At 45.9% G+C, this 24,256-nt stretch overlaps 2 protein-coding genes across 5 annotated transcripts in view; one reads left to right on the top strand and one right to left on the bottom strand.

Moving 5' to 3' along the window:
* Window positions 1–12,913, bottom strand: part of WDR90 (WD repeat domain 90) — a 44,320-nt gene extending 31,407 nt beyond the window's left edge. Inside the window, exons 1-12 of the mRNA XM_083474912.1 lie at window positions 12,813–12,913; window positions 10,568–10,659; window positions 9,598–9,774; window positions 8,575–8,713; window positions 7,834–8,004; window positions 6,961–7,084; window positions 5,690–5,757; window positions 4,898–5,007; window positions 4,487–4,717; window positions 3,357–3,419; window positions 1,496–1,564; window positions 1,270–1,380 (exon numbers count right to left, since the gene is read on the bottom strand). Of these exons, the coding sequence (XP_083331038.1) occupies window positions 1,270–1,380; window positions 1,496–1,564; window positions 3,357–3,419; window positions 4,487–4,717; window positions 4,898–5,007; window positions 5,690–5,757; window positions 6,961–7,084; window positions 7,834–8,004; window positions 8,575–8,713; window positions 9,598–9,774; window positions 10,568–10,659; window positions 12,813–12,912 (1,455 nt within the window). The 5' untranslated portion in view covers window position 12,913. The remainder of the gene's footprint in view (window positions 1–1,269; window positions 1,381–1,495; window positions 1,565–3,356; window positions 3,420–4,486; window positions 4,718–4,897; window positions 5,008–5,689; window positions 5,758–6,960; window positions 7,085–7,833; window positions 8,005–8,574; window positions 8,714–9,597; window positions 9,775–10,567; window positions 10,660–12,812) is intronic.
* An 88-nt stretch (window positions 12,914–13,001) lies between these two features.
* On the top strand, window positions 13,002–22,677 carry LOC310692708 (adenine nucleotide translocase lysine N-methyltransferase-like). Of its 4 annotated transcripts, none has more exons than XM_083473891.1 (7): window positions 13,002–13,074; window positions 13,942–14,105; window positions 14,335–14,489; window positions 16,624–16,728; window positions 17,705–17,845; window positions 18,396–18,446; window positions 20,878–22,677. In XM_083473891.1, the coding sequence occupies exons 3-7, from the start codon at window positions 14,337–14,339 to the stop codon at window positions 21,109–21,111; spliced, it is 684 nt and encodes a 227-aa protein (XP_083330017.1). In that variant the 5' UTR covers window positions 13,002–13,074; window positions 13,942–14,105; window positions 14,335–14,336; the 3' UTR covers window positions 21,112–22,677. The 4 variants fall into 4 exon arrangements, with proteins under 4 accessions (XP_083330017.1, XP_083330018.1, XP_083330016.1 ...); XM_083473892.1 differs by having other exon boundaries at window positions 13,004–13,074; window positions 13,787–14,105; window positions 18,400–18,446; XM_083473890.1 differs by having other exon boundaries at window positions 13,004–13,074; window positions 13,787–14,105.
* Window positions 22,678–24,256: the final 1,579 nt, after the last annotated feature.

The raw sequence follows: 24,256 nt of genomic DNA, 5'->3' as shown, positions 1-24,256 counted from the left end.
ATATCACCCGGTGCCAACAATGGCATGTTTTCGACAGCAGGCAAACATGTTCCAATTCTCCAAGGCTTCAAGGGACATGGTGCTTTTGGGGGCCATGGTTTTGTGCGTGTGCTAGCGTGTTTGTAGTGGTATTGCAGTTGCATGGAGGATGGATGCTTTTCCTTTCATAATTTGTTTATTGTACATGAACATTTTCAACCTGTCATATTTTAAACTGGTACACTATGTTTTACTTCAAGACTTCTTGTTTGCAAGAAGCAACTCATTTATTAATTAGTCATTACGCTCATCATCAAGCTAATTGATATCCTCTTTTTAGTAAAAAATAGATATGACCCTTTTGCCCAGAGTTAATGCCTGTTTTTAGGGGCTATAAAATTGAATGGGGGCATTTGGTCCTACGGGTCTGAATGCCCCTTAAGTGCTGCCACTATCCCCTTCTAGCCTCAGTTATGCCTGTTGCCCATTCTGACTTGCCCAGAACCTTGCGCTGAACCCAATGGTCATCCTTGGCTTAACAAACTACAGTTTATTAATGAGTGCATCTTCATAAACAATAGTTTATTACTATTAGTATAGTCATAGTATTATACCTGTAGATTTCACACAATACACACAGAGAGACATGCACCAATGCAGCAACAATGACAAAGGTATTTTGGAAGCAATATGCGGAAGTGTACAAGGTGTACAAGGATATTGGACAAATAACACAGCAAAAGAATGCCTGCCCCTTGCTGTTTATTAACAGCTGCAAAAACTGCATGCGCACAATGATCAAAATCAAAGAAATTAACTTTCGCGAATTAAAGCAGGAAGTCAGGCTGTAGATATGAAATTCTTTAACATAGGGGTGGGTAACCTGTGGCTCTCCAGATGTTGCTGGATGCTGACTCCCATCAGCCCTAGCCAGTAGAGCCAGTGGTCAGGGCTGCTGGGAGTTGTACCTCAATCTGGATGACCACAGGTTCCACAACCCCGCTTTCACAACAGCTGGGTGAAGTTTATGAGATACCAAAATACTGCTTCTAATTCTACCCAAGTCTCAGAATGCATTCATCTGATGTTATGAAGGCTCCTGGTGCATACCAGGCTTCTGCAACCTGGTGCCCATTCCTGGCCACTGGCAATACTTGCTGGGGCTGAGCAGAGTTGCAGTACATAACATCTGAAGATCCCCAGGTTGAGAAGGACTGGTGTATTTTTAAGTCTCTCCTCCTGTATTTTTATTGACATGTGGAAAAACAAGACAAAAGAAACAAATATTACCTTATCAGTGTGCCCAGCAAAGAACCGCTGTTTGCCAGTGTCTAATGCAATTGCTATAATCAGAGCATGGCAGGGGTAGACCACCACAGATCCATTTGCAGCCCACAGAGCCTGGGTGACAAAGACAAAAGGTCAAATGAGAGACTTCTGCAGGGAACAGACTACACTTCTTGCTTGAAGCATTAAGTGCCAAATACGCATGATGAATAAATTCAAGCATACTGACCCATTTGGTACTGAAGCCTCCAAACCCAATAACCCTCTTCAGCTTCAGGATTGGATCTGGCAAGAGCTTCTGGAGGAGAAAAAGCAACCCATCATCAGATTTAAGATACTCTGCTAAGGCCAGGACTATGTATAATAATACACTGAAGTGAGTCTCCACCTTTTCCATTCAGGAAAGAAATCTTGACATGCGTAGAAGTTTCCTGTAAGGGCGTGTTACCCAACCAAATTATGGGATGGGAGAGGCCTCTCCTTGACATAAGCACTGTTGTTCTGTGGCAAAGCGCTTGCTTTTCAAGCAAAGGTCCCAGATTCAATCCCGGGGTAGGGAAAGGTCTTGTTGGAAGATTAAGGACAGATAAAATAAATGGCGACCTCACACAGTGCATAGTTAAACTATGGAACTCACTCCTGCAGGAAGCAGTGATGGCCGCCAGCTTGGATGGCTTTAGAAAGCGGAATGGACAAATTCATGGCGGACAAGGCTATCCATGGCGACAATCCATAATGGCTATGTTCTGCCTCCAAGGTCAAAGGCATTATGCCTCTGAATATCAGGTGCTGGGAACTGCCGGTGGGCAGAGTGCTCTGGTTAGCCCCTGTGAGAACAGGATGTTGGACTAGATGGGGCACTGGCCTGATCCAGCAGGCTCTTCTTACGTTCTTAAGATTGCTGGCCGAAAGGCCTGGCAAGCTGCTGCCAGTCAGTGTAGATAATGCTTGTATATGGTCTGACTTGGGATAAGGCAGCTCCCTGTTTCCAGTAGCTGCTCCATGCACATATGGCTTGTGGCCAGAATTGGAGGGTCGGCAGCCACTGCTAGCGCAGGGACTGGTGTGGGCAGCAATGATCATAGGAAAGAGGCCAAGACTCAAGAGATCCACAGCTTCTCCAGCCAACCTGTGGATTCAGAATTGATCCTGGTTTGCTTGCACAAAAAGCTTTTGAAGTGGTAACGCCATGGCCAGTCTTTATTGAGCCTTACGCCATGATTTGTTTAAGCGGGGTGGGTGTTACATGACAATGAGCATTTATCCTGATTTGTTTACAGGGTATTTGCACATCTTACCGTTAATCATTTGTTCATACTTTTCAATTCATTTCCTCGCTGCTTTTCAAACCACTAGTAGTCTTGTTCCTTTTTAGAGTGGATCTGTTACACCAGGGCAGTGGTTTTCAACCAGTGTGCCGTGGCACCCTGGGGTGACTTGAATGATGGCCAGGGGTGCTGTGGGCAACACTGGTCTCTGTCCCTGTTTCCTTCCCATCCTTTGATGCCTTCTCACATCTCTGCTTCCCAAAGGCTTGCACAACTGTTTTTTTTGCAACAGCCCTGGCTATATGTTCCGCAGGTGAATGGTGCCTCTGGGAGGCACCTCTCTTTAGTGGGGAGGAAGCTCACCAGAGACCAGGGACAGCAGCAGCAGCAGCTGCCTGGAAGACTCCCAAGGAGAGGGGAGAGGAGGCTGAGGGAACACTCCACAAGGGAGGGTGTCTGAAAAAGTGTGAGAGGCTGTCAGCTCTGCAGGCAAGGGTTGCCATAACTGGACTCTTGAGCCCCACAGGGTTGCCACTGAAAGAATGGATTTAGCTGGTTAAGAAAACAATGGACTCAAAAAGTTTGAAAACCTCTGCACCAGGGTAAGAAGAGTGATTTAATCCACTATAAATATGCAAATCTAGAGTTTCAGTTTGTGCCTTAAACTCTCCTGCAAAATACTGACCGTCTGCAGCTATCAGTGGCTGAAGAGGCCTGATGTAGCTATGTCTGTGAAATCAAGGCATCTCTTCCAGGTAGCAAGGGGAGATGGGAAGTTAAAGGGTGGTACTTTAAATAGCACTAAAAGGCCGGATCTCTCACCATGCAACGAACTGAGTCCTTGGTGGAGATCACCTTTGGTCCCATCGCTTGTGCACACACATCCTGGAAAGAGACAAAATAAATTAAAATGTTGGCATGGGAGTCAAGAACCATTTAGGGGTGTGTTGTTATTTATTAGCCCTCCAGATGTAGTTGGACTGGCCAGCATGACCAGTGGTCAGGATGAAGGGGGCTGTAGTCCAACCTCTGGAGGGCGGTGGGTATCCCACCCATGTCATAGAGTGTTATGCACTCTTTGTGCAACCTTATAAAGGTAAAGTTCAGTCTAGTGGCTATATCCCAGATGGCTCTCCATAACATACAGTTTCACTGCACATACCGTATTTTTTACTCCATAAGGCACACCTGACCATAAGGCGCACCTTTTGGGGGGGGGATTCAAGAAAAAAAATGCGGCTCTTGGGGGCTTTTGCGGGAGGTGGGGGAAGTGAGAGAGCCTCGCTCTGTCCCTTCCCCCACCTCCCACAAAAGCCAGGGATAGCTGCGCGAAGCCTCCCCAGGGCAGCAGGATGAAGGCTCCCTGCTGCTCTGCGGAGGCTTCACGGGCTACCCCAGAGCCGCTCAGGAGCTTGTGGGGCTGGCAGGGGAAGCCTGGCTTTCCCCCACCGACAGCCCCAAAGAGCAGGTCGGGGAGCAGCAGGAAGGCTGCCCACAGCCTTCCCGCTGTTCCCAGAGCTTGTCGGGGCTGGCGGGGGAAGCCTGGGTCCCGTCCCCCAGCCCCAGGGACCACGCATTTGCTCCATAAGACGCACAGACATTTCTCCTTAGATTTTAAGAGGGGGAAAGTGCGTCTTATGGAGCGAAAAATACGGTAATACTCTCACAATCAAGCAAGAGGAAGTAGCCATTGAACACTTCTCCTTACAGAGATAAGAGTCATCTTGCTGCCCTGGAGTCCTTTGGAAGGAAGGGTATTATATATCTTCCCCTTAACAGGTAAGAGGTTCTCTGGGAAGCAGCAATGGTGGCTCTTTTGCTGTCTCTTTCTTGAGGACTAGCAGATAAGCCTTCCTCATCTGACCATCTTTTCCAATCAAAGGTGAAAACAAGCTACGGATTTATTATTCTAGAATGTGCACTCAACAGTCATGGCTATGGTGCACGCTTACCTCATCAGAATCAACACTGACAGCATGAACAGTAACATCCCCATTTTTGTGGGCGTAAACATGAATGCTGCCATCGCCCTCTGAAGGTGCTGGGAGAGAGGAATCCCCTCTGGCCTGTGGTTCTTCCCTCCAGCAGGTCTGGTCCACAGTGTCTACTGTCTGTAGAGGGGCAGAGGTTGCCCGGTGAATCTTGGGGATGCTCTTTGTAAGGAAGGGAGACCGGCGAGGAGTCTGAGAAAATGATAAGCGTTGAAAAGGAAGGATCACAGTCACAAATCTCCAATTTCTAAATCAAGATCCTTTGCCAGATGCAACTGCTATAGAGCACTGCTTCCTGGAAAGGCAGATGCAATCCAATTCCAAAATATACATGGCTCTGAGCAAGAGAAATAGCTATCAAGGCATACTCACTCGCTTCGGACTGGTAATTTGTTGAATGAGAGACACTCTGTCCTGAACAGGCTTGCTTAGAAATACTTCCTTTGGAAGCTGGCCAACTGGATTGTCTTCTACATGAGCAACTGAAAGGACAAGCAGAAGACATGTGACAACAATTCACTGCAGGTTTGCTCAGAAATAAGTCCCACTGCCTTCAATGGGGTTGTGCTGTCAGATAATCATATCTAGGCTACACAACCTCACCTGGGACTTGCGTCAGAATAGATATGTAAAAGATTGCACCATCAGGTTTTTGAAGACCTCTAGGGGAAATTGTCTGAAATGGGAATCGATTCCAGGACCAGAACAAGCCACACATTGATGCAAAAAGGACTGTATTCTATTGCTAACTTATTTCTTATTGAATTCAGGAAGGGAGAACAGACAACTTCTGGAAGCAGGCCTGAGTGCAACAATGTTCTCCCCAACTTAGGATTCCCAGAAGCTGGTACGCTGCCTCCAACAGTGGAGGGTAGAACATAGTGATCATGGCTAGTAGCATCTTTTAGTACAGGGTTAGCCAATGTGGTTCTCTCCAGATGTTGCTGTACTACAACTCCCATCATTCCTGACCACTGTCCATGCTTGCTGGAGTTGATGGGAGTTAAGAGTATCTGGAAGGCAGCACATTGGCTACTCCTGTAGTAGATGTTTTGCTCACATCCACTCTCATCTGGCATAAGATGGTCTGTGTTGGATGAATTTTGTCCTGGGATGAAGAGCTTCCATTCCCCTATAGCCTCCTTTTTTTTCTTTTTTGCCTACCTGCAGCAGGATTCAAAGTGCCTTTTTGAATAGAGTCAAACGGCATCTTGGACCCATCAGAAGGAAACCTGAGCAAGAAGATCAGAGAAATGGTGACTGGTAAAAAGTGTGGAATGTAAGGAAGAAATGGTTTTGTTTCACTGGCTCAAAGGAGGATGCTGGACTACCAGACAAAAAACACAGTTACACTGACTATGACCATTGGAATGTGGCCAGATGCAGCAAATTCTGCATGTTGCAGTAAACAATGTGGACAAACCAAAGAGAGTGACCACATATCAAGATACTCTTAATGAATGGTTAGCAGCCAAACGGCTTTCTTCGGGGAGCTTTCTGTATTTACACAGATATGTGAAAAATATCTACTTCAAAACCCCAACTACAGTAACAGGAATACAGCCCAATGATGTTCCTTGGTCCCAGCACCATAGAGGTGTTTATCGGGATCTTGCCCAGTGCAGTATCACTGCCAACACTAAGTTCTGCAGGGGCACCTCTCTTCCTACTGAGCTATGTGCCAGACTCCAGAAGCTTCTCGAGAGCAGGGATGGTAAAAAGCTTATTTGGTTCAGTTGAAATCTCCTTGGAGTTGGCTAATGTTTGAGTATTCTAGTGCAGTGGAGTTGGGAGACCAGGGTTCAAATCCAAGCTCATGCATCTCACTGTGCAACCGCTGGCCAGTTACTCTCCTTCCCTCAACCTAACCTACCTCACAGGGTTGTTGTGAGGATAAAATGGGGAGCAGAGAACCACATGCACCACCTTGAACTCCTTAGAGGAAAGGTGAGATATAGATCGAGAACAACAGAGGTGCATCTAACATCTTCACTGTACAGCTTTTACCATATGAAGACACACCTCTTTACGCTGGTCTTTAAGAGTTAAAAATATTTTGTTTTGCAGGGTCTCACCTCTTTTGCTGAACCCATACTGTTCTCTTCTGGTTGGAGCAGTTTTACTCTCTAAAATTGTTGGCTGTTTGGTTTTTATAACTGTTTATTATGTTGTTGTAACCTACCCTGGGACCTTGTGCTGAAGGGGAGGAAGAATTCTTATAAATTGATAAAATATGCCAAATCTTAGCAAGTTATGGAAACACAATAGTCAGAAGCATACATGAACTATATAGAACTGCTCACTCACAACACACACATGCACACACACCATTTCTTTAACCTCTAAAGGAGAGGTATACCAGTTACAAAGAGAAGCAATGGAAGAAAGCTGGCATCCCACGAAGAACCACAGAAATACAATTCAGCAAACCGTACCTAACATAATCGTAGAGGTCATGCCAATTTTCACCTTTCGGCACAGGAAATGCCATTTCTCGTGGCATGGGGGAGATGCCCTGCGTTGCTAATTTGGACTGATGAGCCTCAGAGGAGGTCACACCTAAAAGCACAGAAAGGATGAAGGAGGCAGAAGCATCATTTGTTAGAAAAACAGCTTGCAGAACTCCAGTATCAACCTCTAGAGAACAGTATTACACCAGCCCAATCCTATGGTATGCAAACTAGTCAGTATCCTATGACTGATTGGCAGACTGGGGTCTGTTTGTGCTATAAGTCTCAACAGCTGGAATTCATGACTTCCAATTAACAAGTGGGGCTCGGCATGAACATGTTGCAATCTGGAGTGTTCAGGGTTCCAAGCAACTGGACTGCATTCCCTGCTTTCTCAGTTTTCTTCCACATTTCAGTTAGTATTCCATGCCCATTGAGGACGCTCCATCCTCACTGGTCTATAGCTGTAGGTGGTAATTCTTCATTTTGGATTTTGGGGTGAATACGAGGGGGACAAACTTGTGCCCAGTTACATAATGATCTTTGATTTTCTGATGTTGAAAAGGCTGTTCCATTTTGCTGCTAATGAGGCTGCTTGAAATGTGGATTTTTTTTGTTTTTCCATTTGATTTTCTTTCATGATGTTCTTTTTTTGATATATTGTTACACTATGTTTGAGGAAATGTTGTGAGCTGTGTATTTTCCCCCGAACACACACACACAAAGTAAAGTGGCATATAAATGATCTAACTAAATAAATGCCCTAGATATAAAACGACTTTAACCATGAGATCTTAGCAACTATTCATGCAACTATTAAGTCAGTGATCCTTTACGCAAGTCCCTTTTAATTCTCACCTGGATCAAAGAGCAAGTCACTAGTGAACAGGTTTTTCACCAGCAGGTTGGAGCAGAGCTTGACACTCTTGAGATGGCTATAGCTTCTGTTCAAGTACAGAGAGAGGATGTAGCGGAGGTCGAGAATCAGGCAGGTCCACCGCACACTGCTGGGAGCCAGGCCCACCAGGTCTAAAAGTCAGAAACACACCAAGGAAACACCTGAATTTATACAGACATTCAACACACTAAATCTCAAACCTTACAGGCAGAACGGGCTTCACGCATTAGCCCACTTCTAATTTTCAAATGCTTTGTGAGGAAGTGGCTATGATTGTGAGCTGGGATCCAGGTAAGCACCCAGTTCAAATCTCTCCTAGGTCCCAAACTTCCTGGGGACCCAATAATCTTTCAGTGCCTGCTTCCCATATAAGGTATAAGCATAATCATCATGGTCTACTTTAAAGGAACCTTAGAAGGATTGCTGTGATGATATATAGGAAGCGCTGGGAACAGTCAAAGGTGCTATTATATAGACGCCCAAAGCAGTATTATTTTGGGGGTGGCAAAGCTTTGCTTCTTCATCCATAACCACGTTCTATTCTCCCTACCAAATCAATTCAGAGTCTAACCAAAAACCTAGATTCTCAAGGAACTTTTAATTTCAGCCACCAGCATCCTGAGGACCAAATCAGAAGGTATTCAGAGCTACCTAAGCTTGCTGAGCAAACAGCAATTTGGTTGGTCTTCTTTGCGTTTTACCTTGCTTGGAAGCCTTGGATGTGCTTTCATAGACTGACCCTCTGGCTGCCCCACAAATAAACGGGAACTGCAGCCATGTGGCAGTTGACTTGAACTCCTTAAAGAGATTGGAAAAGGAAATGCGGACCACCTGGCTGTCCTGGAAATAAAGAAATGCAGACTATTCACATGGGTTGGCTATTTCAATAGGAAGGCAGCAAACACCCAGTTCTTAAGAAACAATAAATATCAATAACCATGGCTGATGAAAGAAAACCTACATTTTAAGCAAAGCTACATACTGTGACCTGTGTGGACCAGTGATGGGCAGAAGGTTAGTTCAGGATCTACTGAGTGATCTCTGGATGATCAGCAAGGTGTTCTAACTCCCAACTGTTTGGCTCCACCTTCTCTGAACTGTGTTCATTCCAGCTTAGTATTATAGCAGCAACAACAACAATCCAACTTTAAGAACTAGTGTCTGAGTTTTTATGGCTTCCCCCATCTTCCCGCCTCGCTTTCTTTTTCTTTTTTTGTTATGCCTTTCCGACTGTCTGTTGGTGAGGAAGGTCTTTTATTGCCCCTGATTATATGTAAGCTGCTCTGGGAGGCTTTTTGGCTGAAGAGTGGAGTAAAAAAAAAAAGTTAAGATTAAACTAGCAGTGTGAAGGGTTTCACTCGAACTTTTCTGTATGCACAGCAACTGCTCTATAAGTGAGCCAGGAAGTGGGGAAGCTCTGCCGGGCAATGACTCTCCATTCGTGTCCCACAGTAATCTTATTCCAGAGGCCCTCTGAGATTACTTCAGGCCTATCTTTGACAACCGTAAGGAGTAGAACTTTGCATTTCATAAAAGTGAAAGCTACAATGCTCACAAAGCCAAGTCTGCAAAGGTGAATGGAGCAAGGCCTCCAAAGAGGATAGGCCCACTCGATGGTACCACAAAAGGTACTGTAAGAGATCTGCATTTCCTCAGACCACCTAACATTGCTCATTTCATTACACAACTGGTCATTCATAAATAGGAGAGAAACTCTCACCCACCTCTGTGGCAACGTCCAAGTGCACCACGAAATATTTGGTCGGTGCCGGCTTGAAGAGGATGTAGAGGTAGCGACCGGTGAGACCCAATGACTGTGTACTGGTCTTGGGGAGCTGGAGGTAGTTACTAGCAGGCACAGCACCACTGATGCGATACACCGTCCCTTTCAGAGTCTTGTCCTGGACACAGGAGGATAAAATAGATGGAACAGCTCAGGTAAAAGAAATCAAGTCACACAGAAACTGGAGTACAAGGCTGGAGGAAACCAAGGATGTATGTAGCATAATGGCAATTAACACAGCATTAAGGAAATATCAGCAAAGGACTTAGTGTTCCATTTCACTCTCCCTGATGTGATCCCCAAGTGGAGGGGAACAAGGATCCAGTTCAATTCCCAGAATTCCCAGGTTTGAGACCTTCAGCAGATGGAAGTTCTGACACATATGAAAATGTACATGGCTTTGGTGGGAAGGCATATGATGCAGAAACCTTCCTAAAGCCAAACAGGTCTGTGGCTGGCCCAGCCTTCTTCAACCTGGTGTAGTGGGTCAGTGCGCCTGGCTGTTGACCAGAAGGTTGGCATTTCAAACCCACCCAGGGATGGCTGTGGGCAGGATTCCTGCACTGCAGGGAGTTGGGCTAGATTACCCTTGGGGTCCCTTCCAACTCTACAATTCAATGATTCTATGATTACAGGGGTTTTGGACTACTACTTTGTTGTCCAGATATCTGGAGGCAAAGGTGCCCTTATGCATGCTACTTTTGAGTTCCATTAGGGAAAGGCAGGATAATTTTGTCGCTCTTTCCATCTCCCCCCTATTCATGGAAGGGAGAGCTCACATGCAGCAGTGGTGGCAGTGCCACACTTGGTCGTCTGCAGGCTATTTCCACTCACCACAGGCGACCAGCTGAGTGTTAATACCAAGGCTACGTTTAACTACCCAAGAAAGGATCAGGAACTTCTGACACTACCATAAAGGTTGTCACATCGCCCTCCTTCGTGGACCTTTTCCATTCCTCAACTTTAAAGTGCTTGAAGATGTTTAGATAGGGATGCTGCCACACTGTAGAGAAAACAGATCAGTTAACCCACAAACAATGTGATTCCTGCTATTGAAATTACGGTACTTCTCTCTCTTTACACAAAGCAGGATTGTCCCTATGCTATCTTCTAAAATTAGAATTAGCCTCCTAAACAGAAGGACAGCTATGAGTCCCAGTGGGAGGGGGGTTGCATTTTTGCTAAAATGATCTCATTCTCTCAATTTTCCCACTATTAAAGATAATCAGTAGAAATGCTATCTTACTTTCCAACATCAAAAAATGAAGAAAAAGAAATAAAAACTTAGCCAAGGTATATGTGAGAAGGATCAATGCCTAAATAATGACCTTACTTTTAGTAAGGGGGTGGGGGTTGATTCTTGTTTTGTTCTATGTGACTTTTTGGGATTAACACTTTTAGTATATTCTGTTTTCCCAGATTGTATTTTACTTTTTCTGTTAAGGCACTGTAAGTCCTACTGAGCATTTAACTACTGCATATCAGACAGATATCTAACAGGTGAAGACCCCCCTTCATACCAAAAAACTTCACTTGTTGAATTTCTACCTGTCATGTAGCTGCAAAATGCCTGTAACAAGCATAGATGCAAACTATTTTTCCTAGCAGTATTCTTGTGCATTGAGCTGCATGGCAGACAGAAATATATGAAGAATAGTTAGCAGTGCCTGTCATGCACTGTTAAATGTACAGGAGCTCAACCCAACTAGGAAAAACAATAATGCATCTCAAACAATTGAAGGTAAAAGGTAAAGGACCCCTGGACAGTTAAGTCCAGTCAAAGGCGACTATGGAGTTGCGGCACTCATCTCGCTTTCAGGTCAAGGGAGCTGGTGTTTGTCCACAGACAGCTTTCCAGGTCATGTGGCCAGCATGACTAAACCGCTTCTGGTGCAATGGAACACCTTGACGGAAACCAGAGCTCATGGAAACGCCATTTACCTTCCCGCCACAGCGGTACCTATTTATCTACTTGCACTGGTGTGCTTTCAACTGCTAGATTGGTAGGAACTGGGACAGAGCAACGGGAGCTCACCCCATTGCGGGAAGCTCAGTGGTTTAGCATCCCATATCTCAAACAATACTGCAGAAACAATCCAACGAGTGGGGGGGGGGGCAGGAATGGGGAAGGGGGAGAGAATAAGCCTGTTGTGACTCATGCCCATGATACTATATATAAAAAATTTCCCCTAGCACAGCTCCTGTGCATTTTAACACCAGTATGTGAGACAGAAATCTGATAGCTGGACTTTATTTAATCAGGGGTGGTAGAAATCACCACCAGTTGCATTTAATTCATCTTGTGCAGCTGTTTAATACAATATTGCATAAGCAGAGTTCCTGTGCATCCCAAGCGTCCTTCCTCTTGGGGAGGATGGAAGGCTGGACGTCTGGCAGCTATATGTCTGCTCAATACAATACATGCAACTTACTCATTCACTTATTCATTAATTGCCCTGTAATACAGCTCTCTGAGCAACGTAACAAGAAATGTTTAAACACAACTTGCAAAATGTTAAAAAGATCCCCCCCGCGCAAAAATACCCTCCCCGATTACGGTCCAAACATCACAACTAAAAAGATCCAAAACATCACAGACTATTTCATATATATACTGTATATGTATATCTACCCTGGGCTCCTCCTGGGGAGGAAAGACAGGATATAAATCCAAATAAACACACACACACACACACACAGAGAGAGAGAGAGAGAGAGAGAGAGAGAGAGAGAGAGAAACTCATCTAGTCCTCCAGAAAGCCAAAATCATCTCATAAGCACTAAAAACTGTGTCCAGTCACGGCTGCCTACAGGCAGAAATCCAGCAGGCGAGGAGATGCGTCTCCCCTCATCACAGAGAGGAGCGAAAAGGCTACACCTGGCGAATTTCTGCCTGTCCTGTCATGCTGCTGCTGCTTTGAAAGCGCAGGAGCCCTGTCAGGAAACAGCAACAGCAGCAGCTCCACGGGTTTTCTTTGTCTCGGAATTGGTGGGGCTGTGGGGGACTCTTCCCTCTCCCGCCCCGTGGATGCTCAGACTCCGAGGAGCCTCCAAACCAGTCCCGCCTGGCCGTGCAGGGGTCCTAGTGCCCCTCATTTGCCCAGAGCCCAATACCCGCCCTGGCTCCCCTGCCCTCCCGCTCCCCTCGGCGGGCACCTCTGGCCATGGCTGCCCCGCTCTCTCTGCGGCTCCGCTTCAAGCCCGCTCTCCCTTCCCGCCGCTGCCCGAGAGGAGCGCGCCCAGCCTCCCAAACCATAGAGTCGCCTCGGGCGGACTGCGGAGGATGGAGAAAAAGCCTATTATTCCGCTAGGGCTAGAGCGGCCGCCCCATCACAGAGTTCATGGAGTGACAAGCGACGCTCTCGCTTCCGATTTCCGTCTGAGCGTTCGAGAAAGCACTTCGCGCGCTCTCAATAAGGTGCGTGGCCTCTCTGCAACCATCGTATCTCTATGGTGGGCCTGTTCCCATCCGTTCTATTTACGCAGAAGAATCTATAAACCGCTTGCCCGTAATGCATTAAAACCCTCAGAAAAGCAATAGGAGACGCAACATGTAGAACTCCTTTGTTATGTCAACTCCAGGCAAAAGGAGCAAAATAATTTAATTATATGGCAAAGAGAATGTAGCCGCTTGTGTTGGGTTGATTTCGCTTGGGGAGAAAAGCTGTGTGTGTGTGTGTGTGTGTGTGTGTGTGTGTGTGTGTGTTTAGGGCACTTTATATCACGCTTTCTGGTGCTAAAATCAAACTCAAGCTGCTTACGATGAAAATATAAACCACCAAGAGCAATCCCTAACTAAATGTTTTAAATAGTTTAGATAATGGGGTGTTTTATTTCGTTACTGTAGCAACTTCAGGGTGAATACTGGCGCCTATTTTTCTAGAAAAAATAGCACTGCAAATCCAGTGCTTTTTTTTTCTAGGGGGACGCATACCCCTAAAGATTTTGTGAATCTTTGGCCTCATTGAGGGGCAGTATTTCAATATGAGTAGGGAAATGAGAGTACCCCTAAACATTTTTAAAGAAAAAAAGCACTGGTCAAATCCATATGACTTTCTTTAGGTCAGGCTTTGTGATAGGTCTTTTAGGAAAATAAGAAGCTATCCTAACACCAGTTTGTTCCCACCTAGCTCAGTATTGCCTACACTGGCTGATAGCTGCTCTTGAGAGTTTCAGAAGGGGCTTTCTCAGCCCTACTGGAAGATGCAAGAGATGGAACCCAGGACCTTCTGCATGCAAAGAAGACCAGCTCCAACAGACCAGCAGTCCTTTCTGTCCTTCACAGGCACACGGAATTGTTATGCATGGAATAAGGGATGTGTTTTCTGCTCTGTTCGGATTGCTACGCAAACTGTGTTTTTGCACAAAGGGTAAAGTCCACCAAGGTTACAAAGTAATTTCAGTCTGGCCATTTTGGCTGCAAATGTTAAAGGACTGGAAGAAGATTCGGTAAGTTTCTTGTTGCAGATTCCTTATTAAACAGGAGACACTTCTTTGCACTATTTTTTAAAAATGGTTTGTTTGTTTTTTAAAGTCTGACTTTCCAATTTTCCCAAGCTGCCCTATGACCAGAGATCTGTCCTATTTTTTTAAATTATTTTTTTTGCAGCCAATACTGCAGTGGCAGAGATGCAGCATTTAACTAGGAACTGATTTGCACATTCTTTTGTTTTTGCAGGCATGGATCATGACGACATAGAAAGGCTGGCAGCAGAGCTGCATAAAAAGGGGAGTTCTTGGAGCCCTTTCCAGGTGGCAGCAAGCACCAGCTTGGTCTTTTATTTTGCCTGGGCTGGATCTCTTGCCCTAGGCTTGCGCAAAGTGTATTTACAGGTATCCGGAGTTACCACCATTTAAAATTGTTAGAGAGCAGAGCAAAGGGAACAGGAGAAGCTGTGGAGGGTATGGGCAATAAGTGACTTATCACAAGGGGGCAGCAGAGCACACATCCAAAGGGTACTGGATGATTGTGAGAAAGGAAATAATTAGGTGGGGTTTGGCTAAGGGCTGGGGACGAAGGTCACGGTTTGAATTCCCGTGAGGGGGTGAGCTCCTGTTGCTTAGTCCAGTGTTTCCCAACCGGTGTTCCGCGGCACACTAGTGTGCCGTGAGAGGTTGGCTGGTGTGCCGTGGGAGGGAGGCGGGCGAGTCGGGCGGTGAGAGGCGGCGGCGGCGAGGATCCGCGTCGAGCCGGGGGCGGCTCCGCGGTGGTGGTGCCGAGGTTTCTCTCTCCATTCTCCCCTCACACACACACACAGGATCAGCTGACAGGACCCAGCCAATGGGGCGGCGGCGGGGCAGCGCGTGCAAAAGGGAGGAGCGCGAGACAGCGGACGAGGAGGAGGCCGGCATGTCCGGGCAGCAGCAGCAACAACAGCAGCAGCAACTCCCGGCGACGGCTCCTCAAGCCCCGGGCAACCCTACTCCCTCACCGGCCTCGGCCGCCCTCCTGCTCCACCCGCCGCCGCCTCCCCCGCCGCCGCCGGCCACCTCGGCCCCGCCGCCGCCCCCTCCTCCGCCCGCTATCGCCGCCACCACCACAACAGCCGCCGCCGCCTCAGCTGTCACCGTCCCTCAGTCCCTCGCTTTGCTGCCTCCTCCCCCCCCACCCCCAAAGCTTGGAGGTTCCCCGGCAAGGGGGAGGGGAAAAAATTGAAAACTTTCACTTTCGTGCGTCCCTCCCGGCGTGACGCTGCGCGCTGACGTCACGGGGCTGTAATGGTGGTGTGCCGCGAGATTTTTTTCAGCAAACAAGTGTGCCTTTGCCCAAAAAAGGTTGGGAAACACTGGCTTAGTCCCTGCTCCTGCCCACCTAGCAGTTTGAAAGCACATCAGAGTGCAAGTAGATAAATAGGTACCGCTCCGGTGGGAAGGTAAACGGCGTTTCCGTGTGCTGCTCTGGTTCGCCAGAAGCAGCTTAGTTATGCTGGCCACATGACCTGTATGCTGGCTCCCTCGGCCAGTAAAGCGAGATTAGTGCCGCAACCCCAGAGTCAGTCACGACTGGACCTAATGGTCAGGGGTCCCTTTACCTTTACCTGGCCAAGGGCAGACTGAGGCTGGCTGGGCTGTGCATGATACCTCTGTATTGATCATCCTCCGTGGCCTAGGGACTAGATACAAATAAATTAATCTACAAGGAGCACCCCACCCAATCTCGTTCTGTGGTTTTATTAACTCCCCTTTTACATATTTTTTTTGAGACTGGCCCTGGTAACCCTTACCAAAGGGATGGCAGACAAATTCATTCAATGAATGAATGATGCATCTTAGGGGAGGACCAATTCTCCGCAGTAGAACACATGCTTTTCCTGCACAGGGTCCCAGGCTGAACCTTTGGCATCTCCAGGTAGGAGTAGAAATGTCCCTTGCTTGAAATACTGTATACCCTCCAACATTTCTCCGATGAAAATAGGCAATGGCGTAGCGTGGGTTGTCAGCACCCGGGGCAAGGCAAGTAATTTGTGCCCCCTAACCCATGGATTTGCGCCCTCTAACCCTAACCCCCAGATGTTGCGCCCAGTGCGGCCGGCCCCCCCTGCACCCCCCACGCTACGCCACTGAAAATAGGGATGTCCCATTCCATAATGATAATTTTGCTATTTATACCCCACACATCTGACTCGGTTGTCCCAGCTACTCTGGGCAGCTTCCAACACATATAAAAACACAATAAAACATTAAAAAAACCTTTCCTATGCAGGATTGCCTTCAGATGGCTCGGGGGTCAGAGAACACCATACCCTCCAACATTTCTCTGATGAAAAGAGGGACGTCTTAAGGAAAAGCGGGACATTCTGGGATCAAACCAGAAACCGAGATGGTTTCTCCAAATCAGGGACGTCCCGGGAAACTTGGAGGGTCTGTCACTGAGCTAGATGGTTTCATGTGGTATAAGGCAGCTTCCCATGTTCCTAATATCCATGCCTTTTGCAAAACTCACCAGCTTCTTTCCTATTTAATCCAGGTGCCATATGTACCCTCCAGTGTCAAGCAAGTGAGGAATATGATGTCGCTGCTGCAGGGGCGCTCTGGGAAGCTGGTGGATTTAGGATCGGGTGATGGCAGAATTGTAAGCATGTCAAAATGTACCCGAGGGTGGGGTTGCCAAGGCCGTTGGTGCACGGCAAGGATCAGCACCTGCCTGCAACACTCACTGCCCGGTTGTGATTGAGATAAATGAGGAATAAATGACCTTTTGTTGATTGGGTGGGGGCTGTTTAATTACAGGGATGTTTTCTGTTCTAACACTGAGCTATATACGCGCTTCCTCAAATATAACACCAGAAATCCTACCCTTTGCGGCTGTGCATTGTTTCAGGGGCTAATCCGCACCGTACATTTAAAGCACTCTTATACCGCTTTCACAGTCATAGCTTTCTCCCAAAGAATCCTGGGAATTAAATTCTGCTAATTTCACTTATTATTATTATTATTAATTTGTACCCTGCTCATCTGACTGGGTTGCCCCAGCCACTCTGGGCAGCTTCCAACATATACATAATAAATAAATAAATAAAACATAATAAAACATTAAAAAGCTTCCCCATACAGTGCTGCCTTCAGCCTTTAGATGTCTTCTAAAGGTTGTATAGTTACTTATCTCTTTGACATCTGATGGGAGGGTGTTCCACAGGGCAGGCGCCACTACCAAGAAGGCCCTCTGCCTTGTTTCCTGTAACTTCATTTATTGCAGTGAGGTAACCACCTGAACGCCCTCGACGCTGGATCTCAGTGTCCGGGCTGAACGATGGGAGTGGAGACGCTCCTTCAGGTATACTGGACGGAGGCTGTTTAGGGCTTTAAATGTCAGCACCAGCACTTTGAATTGTGCTCAGAAATGTACAGGGAGACATTGTAGGTCTTTCAGGACCGGTGTTTATATGGTCCTGGCAGTTGCAGTTCTCAGCAAACTATATTTCCCAGGATTCTCCATAACTATTAAAACAATAAAAGAGGGTTTAAATGTGTGCAGATGTGACCTGCGCCATGAAACTAGCACAGCATTAGGCAACAGACAATGTGCCTGATTCTAGCTGCACTTCCAGGTGCTGGAGGCTTACAAACAAGGCTTCAGGCCGACAGTTGGCTATGAGCTCAATCCATGGCTTTTACAACTGTCCAACGTCCGTGCCTGGAGGGCTGGGTGCTATGGAAAGGTTTTCTTCCAGCGAGAAGACCTTTGGAAGGTAAGTTCTTCTCACACGGAGGCAAGAATCTAGGCCTGTAAGGAGCAAACAGAAAGTGGAAGAAGTAGCCATCTCAGGTGCATCTTAAGTGAAGCTCAGGAGAAGCAAACTTTAGCAGCAAGGCTTCCCCTAAGTTTTGCAACTTCCAGATATTGTTGGGCCCCCAGCAGCTATGAGCACCAGCAGCATGGCCAGAAGCCCGGGGTTGATGGGAGTTGTAGTCTAACAACACCTGGTGATGGGAGTTGTAGTTCAACACCAACCAACCCACACTGGTTGCTCCTGCTATATAGTTTAGCTATGTGTTGTGAAGCAGTGTTTCCTTGTGTTTGTCCCAAATCTCCCAAGGTTCAGCATCACTGTTTGGCCCCAGGTTCTTTTAAGAGAGCGAGTTCCGTAGCTGAACTATGTGCTGCAATATCTGAGACCATGGGACTGTGCTTTGCCTCCCAAAGCACAGTGGGAAATCAGTCCAGTCCAGAATAGAAAACAACCATTGAACCATCTCTCTTGACTAATTGTCTGCTGCTGGTGCTGCTGTTGTTTTAAGGCAGATCTCTCTGACTGCAACAATGTCACTGTGTTCCTGGCTCCCAGCTTGGTGAGTAGTTTTCAGATAAGCTTGTCTCTATTACCTTAGCAAAACCAAGGATGGTCAGTGCAGTGCCCATTCTTCACGATATCTAATGGACTAATGCCTTCAATTAACTGGCAGGAGTATTATGCATTCAGTCTTATGAACCTACCCCGGTCTTAAAATTCGGTCTGAAACCCTATTTCTTAGGCTCACCTCAGTATCCATTAGGCTGGTGAGTACTGGAGACAGGGCCTTATTCGTTGTGGTCCCATATCCTTGGCACTCTCGCCAAAAGAACTGCATATGACCCAATCTTTCTTAAGTTGTAAAGGTCTGTTTAAAAACAAATTGTATTCTATTAAAAAGTGTGTTTATCCTTTCTATAACCCTTTCTATAAACGCCTGCTGTTTATCCTTTCTATAATTAGGTGTTTGCTTTCTTGCATTTATTAATTATCTTCTGTAAGCTGCCCTGAGAGGGCTGCATCTGGAAGGCAGCATAGAAGCATTTTAGATGGATAAATTCCTTGTCACAGCCAACAAGTGGAAAACATCTTCTGCAAAACACTTGCTCTCATTTTCCCCAGCAGAAGGAATTGTCCCCGTCTGCTTCGTATAGTCCAGCCTTTGTCCTAGAAATCAGTCGAGACATAGAAATGAAAACCTTATACTAACAGTGGAGGCAGCTCCATTTGAGCAAAAGGGGCACAGCCTACCAGACTGTGTGCGCCTGCATCTGCCTACTTCACTTGCAACCAGCCTGGGGAGTCAGCTTCCTCCTCCTTAGTCCCTATATAACTCAACAGGATAACTAGAATTAGTTTTCTGCACCTGCTTGCTAAGGTGTGCTTGGTTTTTTTTTAAAATCATACTCCTGTACTGACAGCCAAAGGGGATTTAACAATCTTCACCACATACTGATTTAGTTGTTTTGGCAGTGTCTTTCATTTTAACAGTGTCTGCTGGCTTTCCTTTGTGGGACCAGGTGGCAACAACCGAGTCCACCCGTTGCTAAAGAATGACGATTGCCCTAGAAGCGCCCAGCAGTCTTGCTGAGACATCACAACTGTGTGCTCTGTTTACACTGCTGCTGTGTAGTCCCCACAGCCAGATGCTGAGCTTGCCAGCTTCCCCCACCCCAACTGCAAAGTCAGCCGAAAGCAAATAATGTTGCTTCATTTCTGCAGAGACTGCAGTTTGAAATTCACTATTCCCAAGTCACCTTATGCTAGATGCTGGTCAGTTAAGAGAGAAATTGGCCCAGTCTTCTCTTTGCAGCTTCCAGGAGTCACCTTGAAGGGTTTCCTTTATTTGATTTAAGTCTGGAATTACCAAACTGAATTCTTTCTGAAGGACTATCTGGCCCTGTATGCGTCGTCGGGGGGTGTTTTATACGTAACCCTGCCTCTGCAGACTATCATAGGGTATGCAGACTGAAAACAGGTCTTTTTCGCTGTTCCCACTGCTGCACAGGAAGAGACAGCATCAATTTGCTTCAGACACCTTGTAAAAACACTCAGATAGTTCAAGCTCCAGTTAGGCAGTTATCAGATGGTGTTGTTTTAGCTCAAGAAGAGGCTGATCTATTCGCTCATTTTATATTAAAACCAAAACATTATGGCCCTGTGTCTCCTCCCATGTCCCTAATAGATGCTGACTGCCTTGCTTCGGTGAATCTTCTACGTTAGGCAATGGTAGAGGAGCGTTCACATAAAATCATCGCATACACCACATGAATTTGGGAATCAAAGGAGCAGTTACGGCCAAAATTCATAGAAATAGAACAATTTTCCTGTAGGTTTTCTTTTAGTTCATGCAACAAATGATTATGCTCCAGTCTGAAGTTCTATACAGCCCAGTGGTGGCTGGTCCCCTTTGGAAATGGTAGGGCAGAAAGCAGAAAGACCAGCAGTGAGTGGCGCCAGAGCCAAGGACAGGCAGGGCCAATTCAGGGCAAATCCACACCATACTTTTACAGCATTTTCAATACACATTTAAAGCATGTGACTCCCCCCACAAGGAATCCTAGGAACTATAGTTTCACCTGCACAGAGCTGCAGTTCCCAGCACCCTTAAACTAGTTCCCAGAATTCTTTGGAGGATGTGTGTTGAATGTTCTTACATATGCATTGAATGTGCCTTCAATGTATGGTGTGGACCTGCCCTAATTCTTGTTTCGTCCCCATCCTCTTCCCTGCTGCATTCTACAAAGGCAACCCTGAGACTAAGGGGCAGAAAAGGGACAGGCAGTTCAATTCCTGGACTGATAGTTAAGCAAGGAGGCATGAAGATGGGGGCTGAGGGCAGATGGAGGTTGGTGGGACTTTGCCCTAATAGACCAACTTCTGCTGATAGAGAAGCACTTTTGCCCTCCCCAAGGCTTTTTGTCCGAGATTCATTGTCTGTCAAATCTTGCTGCTGTCAACGTCATTGTAAAGCCGGCCTCTCTCGGCAGGTCCCGCTCCTGGAGAGGAAACTGCTTTCAGAACTCCCCGATGGGGCCTGCGTGGTGGCCGCCCGCTTCCCTTTCCTCAACTGGACTCCTACCAGCATTGCTGGAGACAGCTTAGAAACAGCCTGGGCCTATAACATCACGGCAGTACGGCAAGCAGGCAGGCAGATGCCCAGCCAAAGGCTAAACCTGCTCCATAAAACTCAGCTGTGCAGGGAAAATGGAAAGGATGCATGAAATCAACAACAGTGCCTTTTCTTTTGCTGGTAGTTATCTTAACTAGTGGGGGGGTGTAGTTATTGGTTTGTGTTTGCTTTTGCTTTACTATATATTTTGTATTCTTGTTTTATATTTTTTCTGTTGTGAACCACCCTGGGATCTTCAGATGAAGGGTGGTATACAAATTTTAATAATGATGATAGGTTATCATGGTCCCTCAGTTCAGATGAGAGGGCCAGTAAAAGAAATTTCCATAAATAACCACAATTCTGCCAAATGCAACACCATGACACTAGCATGTCATGTCATAAGGGGCTGGTGGGTACTTACAGATACCAGTGGATGAATCTACCCACATTTTTTATTTCAGTTTATCCTTTTTTCCCCAGTGTTAAGTTCAGTTTACCACATTGGTTTGCAATTTGTTCCCCTTAAAACCAGGCAGATGACCGTCTCGGTAGTGGCGCCCGCCCTGTGGAATGCCCTCCCATTAGATGTCAAGGAAATAAACAACTATCTGACTTTTAGAAGACATCTGAAGGCAGCCCTGTATAAGGTTTTTTTAATGTTTGGTCTTACTGTGTCTTAATTTGTTGTAAACCATCCAGTTTCAGTGCAGATTTTAATATGCCCATTTTTCAAACAACTTCCCGCTTTATATAATGCATATTTAAATGCTACTTTCACTGGCATATACATATTTTTACACAATTTCCTCTAACATGCATGATCTTTTGGTATGAGAACTGCGTTGCAAATTTCAAAGATAAGCTGCTTTTTAGTTTACTTAATCATTCTGGGAAGTGTGTTAGGCTGATTCCCACTGAAATGTGAACCCACCCAAGTTTCTACACTTTACACCTTTACAAACACAAGTAAAGATGAAGAAATTATCCTGGGAAGTATGTATGCATCATAAGGAACAAAGAAATATTAATGTGACTATGGAAAAAAAGGAATTGGCATGATTTAGGGCAGTATCCAACTAATGTGTCCAGTCAGGGCAATTTCTGCCTGTACAGTGGAATATCCTTCCTCTGCTCCCCCTGTGTGCCCCATATCCTCCCCAAATTTGTTCCAGAAGGTTGGGGGAACCCCCATCATAGATTTAGGGAGCACACAGAGCAGAGGTCTTTGCACTGATGGAATGAGTTATTTAACACTACAGTACTTTGGATACAAGATTCCCCAAGATTACTGATTTGGTGTCAGTTAAGTCTTCATATTTAAAAATTATCTTTTCCATTAAGTTTGAAATAAGTCGTCATGCCAGGTTTCTGCCAGGAGGAGGGAGGCTGAGAAGTCAGGGCATCCATAAGCCTGTATTTTGGGAGAAAGGAATCTCTGACCCAAATTGTGTGTTGTGGGGTCAGTCAGTGCATAGGGGTTCCTACGAAAACCAAGGTCCATGGGTTAAAGTTAAAAGCTAAGTATAAGCCCAGCTGAATGGCTGAGGAACAGTCTAGAAGGCTGAGGCTGCTGTCAAGAGATGCTAGATTTATTTTGTTGGTGCAGTGCAGAGAGATGTATGTAATCTTTTCTGATTTCTTGAACCATGATTAAAAGATGAACATCAGGCTGCAAGCTTGTGCGTTCCTGCTTTTCAGTTTTCATGATTTAGCATGCCATCTGCAGAGGGAAATATTAACCATGGTTACCTTTAAACAGATTTTACAAACCAGCCTCAAATCCCCAGTATCGAACTCAGCTTTGTTAAAGCTAGCCATAAGGAGTGTTGACCTCAGTGCAGACTGCAACACTGCAGGACAGATGGGCAGAAGATAGATTGGAATCTCCTGGTGGTTATTTCCAGTAGATTGGAAAGGGTTTCTCCCTCCCTAGAGTTCAACACCAGCAAGTAGAATTGGCAGGACAAACCTGTGTATTAATTGGTTGCCGGTCTTTGCACAGCTGTACTGGCAACTTTTAAGCTTGCATTTTAGAATCCTTACTGTAGAGTAACTCAGACTGCAATCTGTATATATCAGGGGCTACCAGTAAGTTCCATAGGCACCAGGTTTGTGGCATAACACAAAAGGTCTGCCACATTTAAAAGAGCAGAATAAAGAGACAAGAACATAGAACAGGGCAGGAATATTTACCAAGATCTTTTCCAGATACCATAGGAGGTACTGGTGGGCACACTTGTCACACACAGGGCCAGGTTGGCAGTCCCTGGTATTTATGCTGTATGGCTTCCTGGGTAAAACAGGTAATTGGCCCCATTATTTTGCACTTGACTTTGAAACTGGGGTGGGGCAGGAGTGTGTGAGGGAGAGAAGAGTGAATGCACAAACCCATGAGGCAGTCCTGATCTCTTGAGCACAAAACTGCATATGGAGATGTCACACTTTCCCCAACGCTTTAAGCCAAAACCAACTTGTCTCCAGTTTACTTTATTTTTCTCATTTTCAGTTACAGCAAAACAGAGGACAGAAATGTATTAGTAATACCCAGCTTCTGAAAGAGACACTGCCACAACATAGCTTTCGTATCACATTTGCTGATCACCAACATGCATACAGTGATCTGAAAATATCTCTTCTTTTTTTCGCAGATAGGAATGAATCTTCACTATAAAATAACAGTGACCACTACATTAGCTTTGCCGTCCGTGCATTCAGAATGTCTATTTCAGCAACACAGGCTTTTTAAGTGCCGCAAAAAATGATTAGTCATCACACTGGAACCAGTTCAGCCCCTGTCGATACTGATAGCCATCCTTTGCAGGAGGGGGAATTTTAGCAGCTCCTGTAAATCTAATAAGGTACTATTTGCAAAATCTCTGTAAAATGCCCTTAATATAGCCTTTGCCATAGGCTGTGCAAAATGGTTTACTATCTACATTATTAATATTAATTATTTTTGCATTGAGAAGGTCACAGTATAGTGGTTTAAATAACTAGCACAATAAATAATAAATTATTATTATTATAAAGTGGAAAGAGGAGGACTCTAGTTAAACCGCATCAAAGACAGCAGCTAGGTGTATGGCACTTCAGTTCAACGTACTGAGGGCATATCTACACTTCCTCTTGTCCTAATACTTTCCTCCGGGGTAAACTGCTCTTTAGCGCTCAATCTGGGTTTTCTCCAGGTTGATGTTTGCTCCGATTTAGCACTAAAGAGCTGGTTTTCCCTGGGAAAGGAGCAGGGGGGAACT

Source organism: Podarcis liolepis, assembly GCF_965112155.1.
Source record: "Podarcis liolepis genome assembly, chromosome: 14".
Lineage (NCBI taxonomy): Eukaryota > Metazoa > Chordata > Lepidosauria > Squamata > Lacertidae > Podarcis > Podarcis liolepis.
This window is presented reverse-complemented; position numbering and strand designations above follow the sequence as displayed.

Coding starts and splice junctions, on each gene's coding strand:
- LOC310692708 (XM_083473891.1), top strand. CDS start 14,337: ATGGATCATGACGACATAGAAAGGCTGGCAGCAGAGCTGCATAAAAAG. Junction 14,490..16,623: donor TGCGCAAAGTGTATTTACAG/GTATCCGGAGTT, acceptor TATTTAATCCAG/GTGCCATATGTACCCTCCAG. Junction 17,846..18,395: donor AGCGAGAAGACCTTTGGAAG/GTAAGTTCTTCT, acceptor TGTTGTTTTAAG/GCAGATCTCTCTGACTGCAA.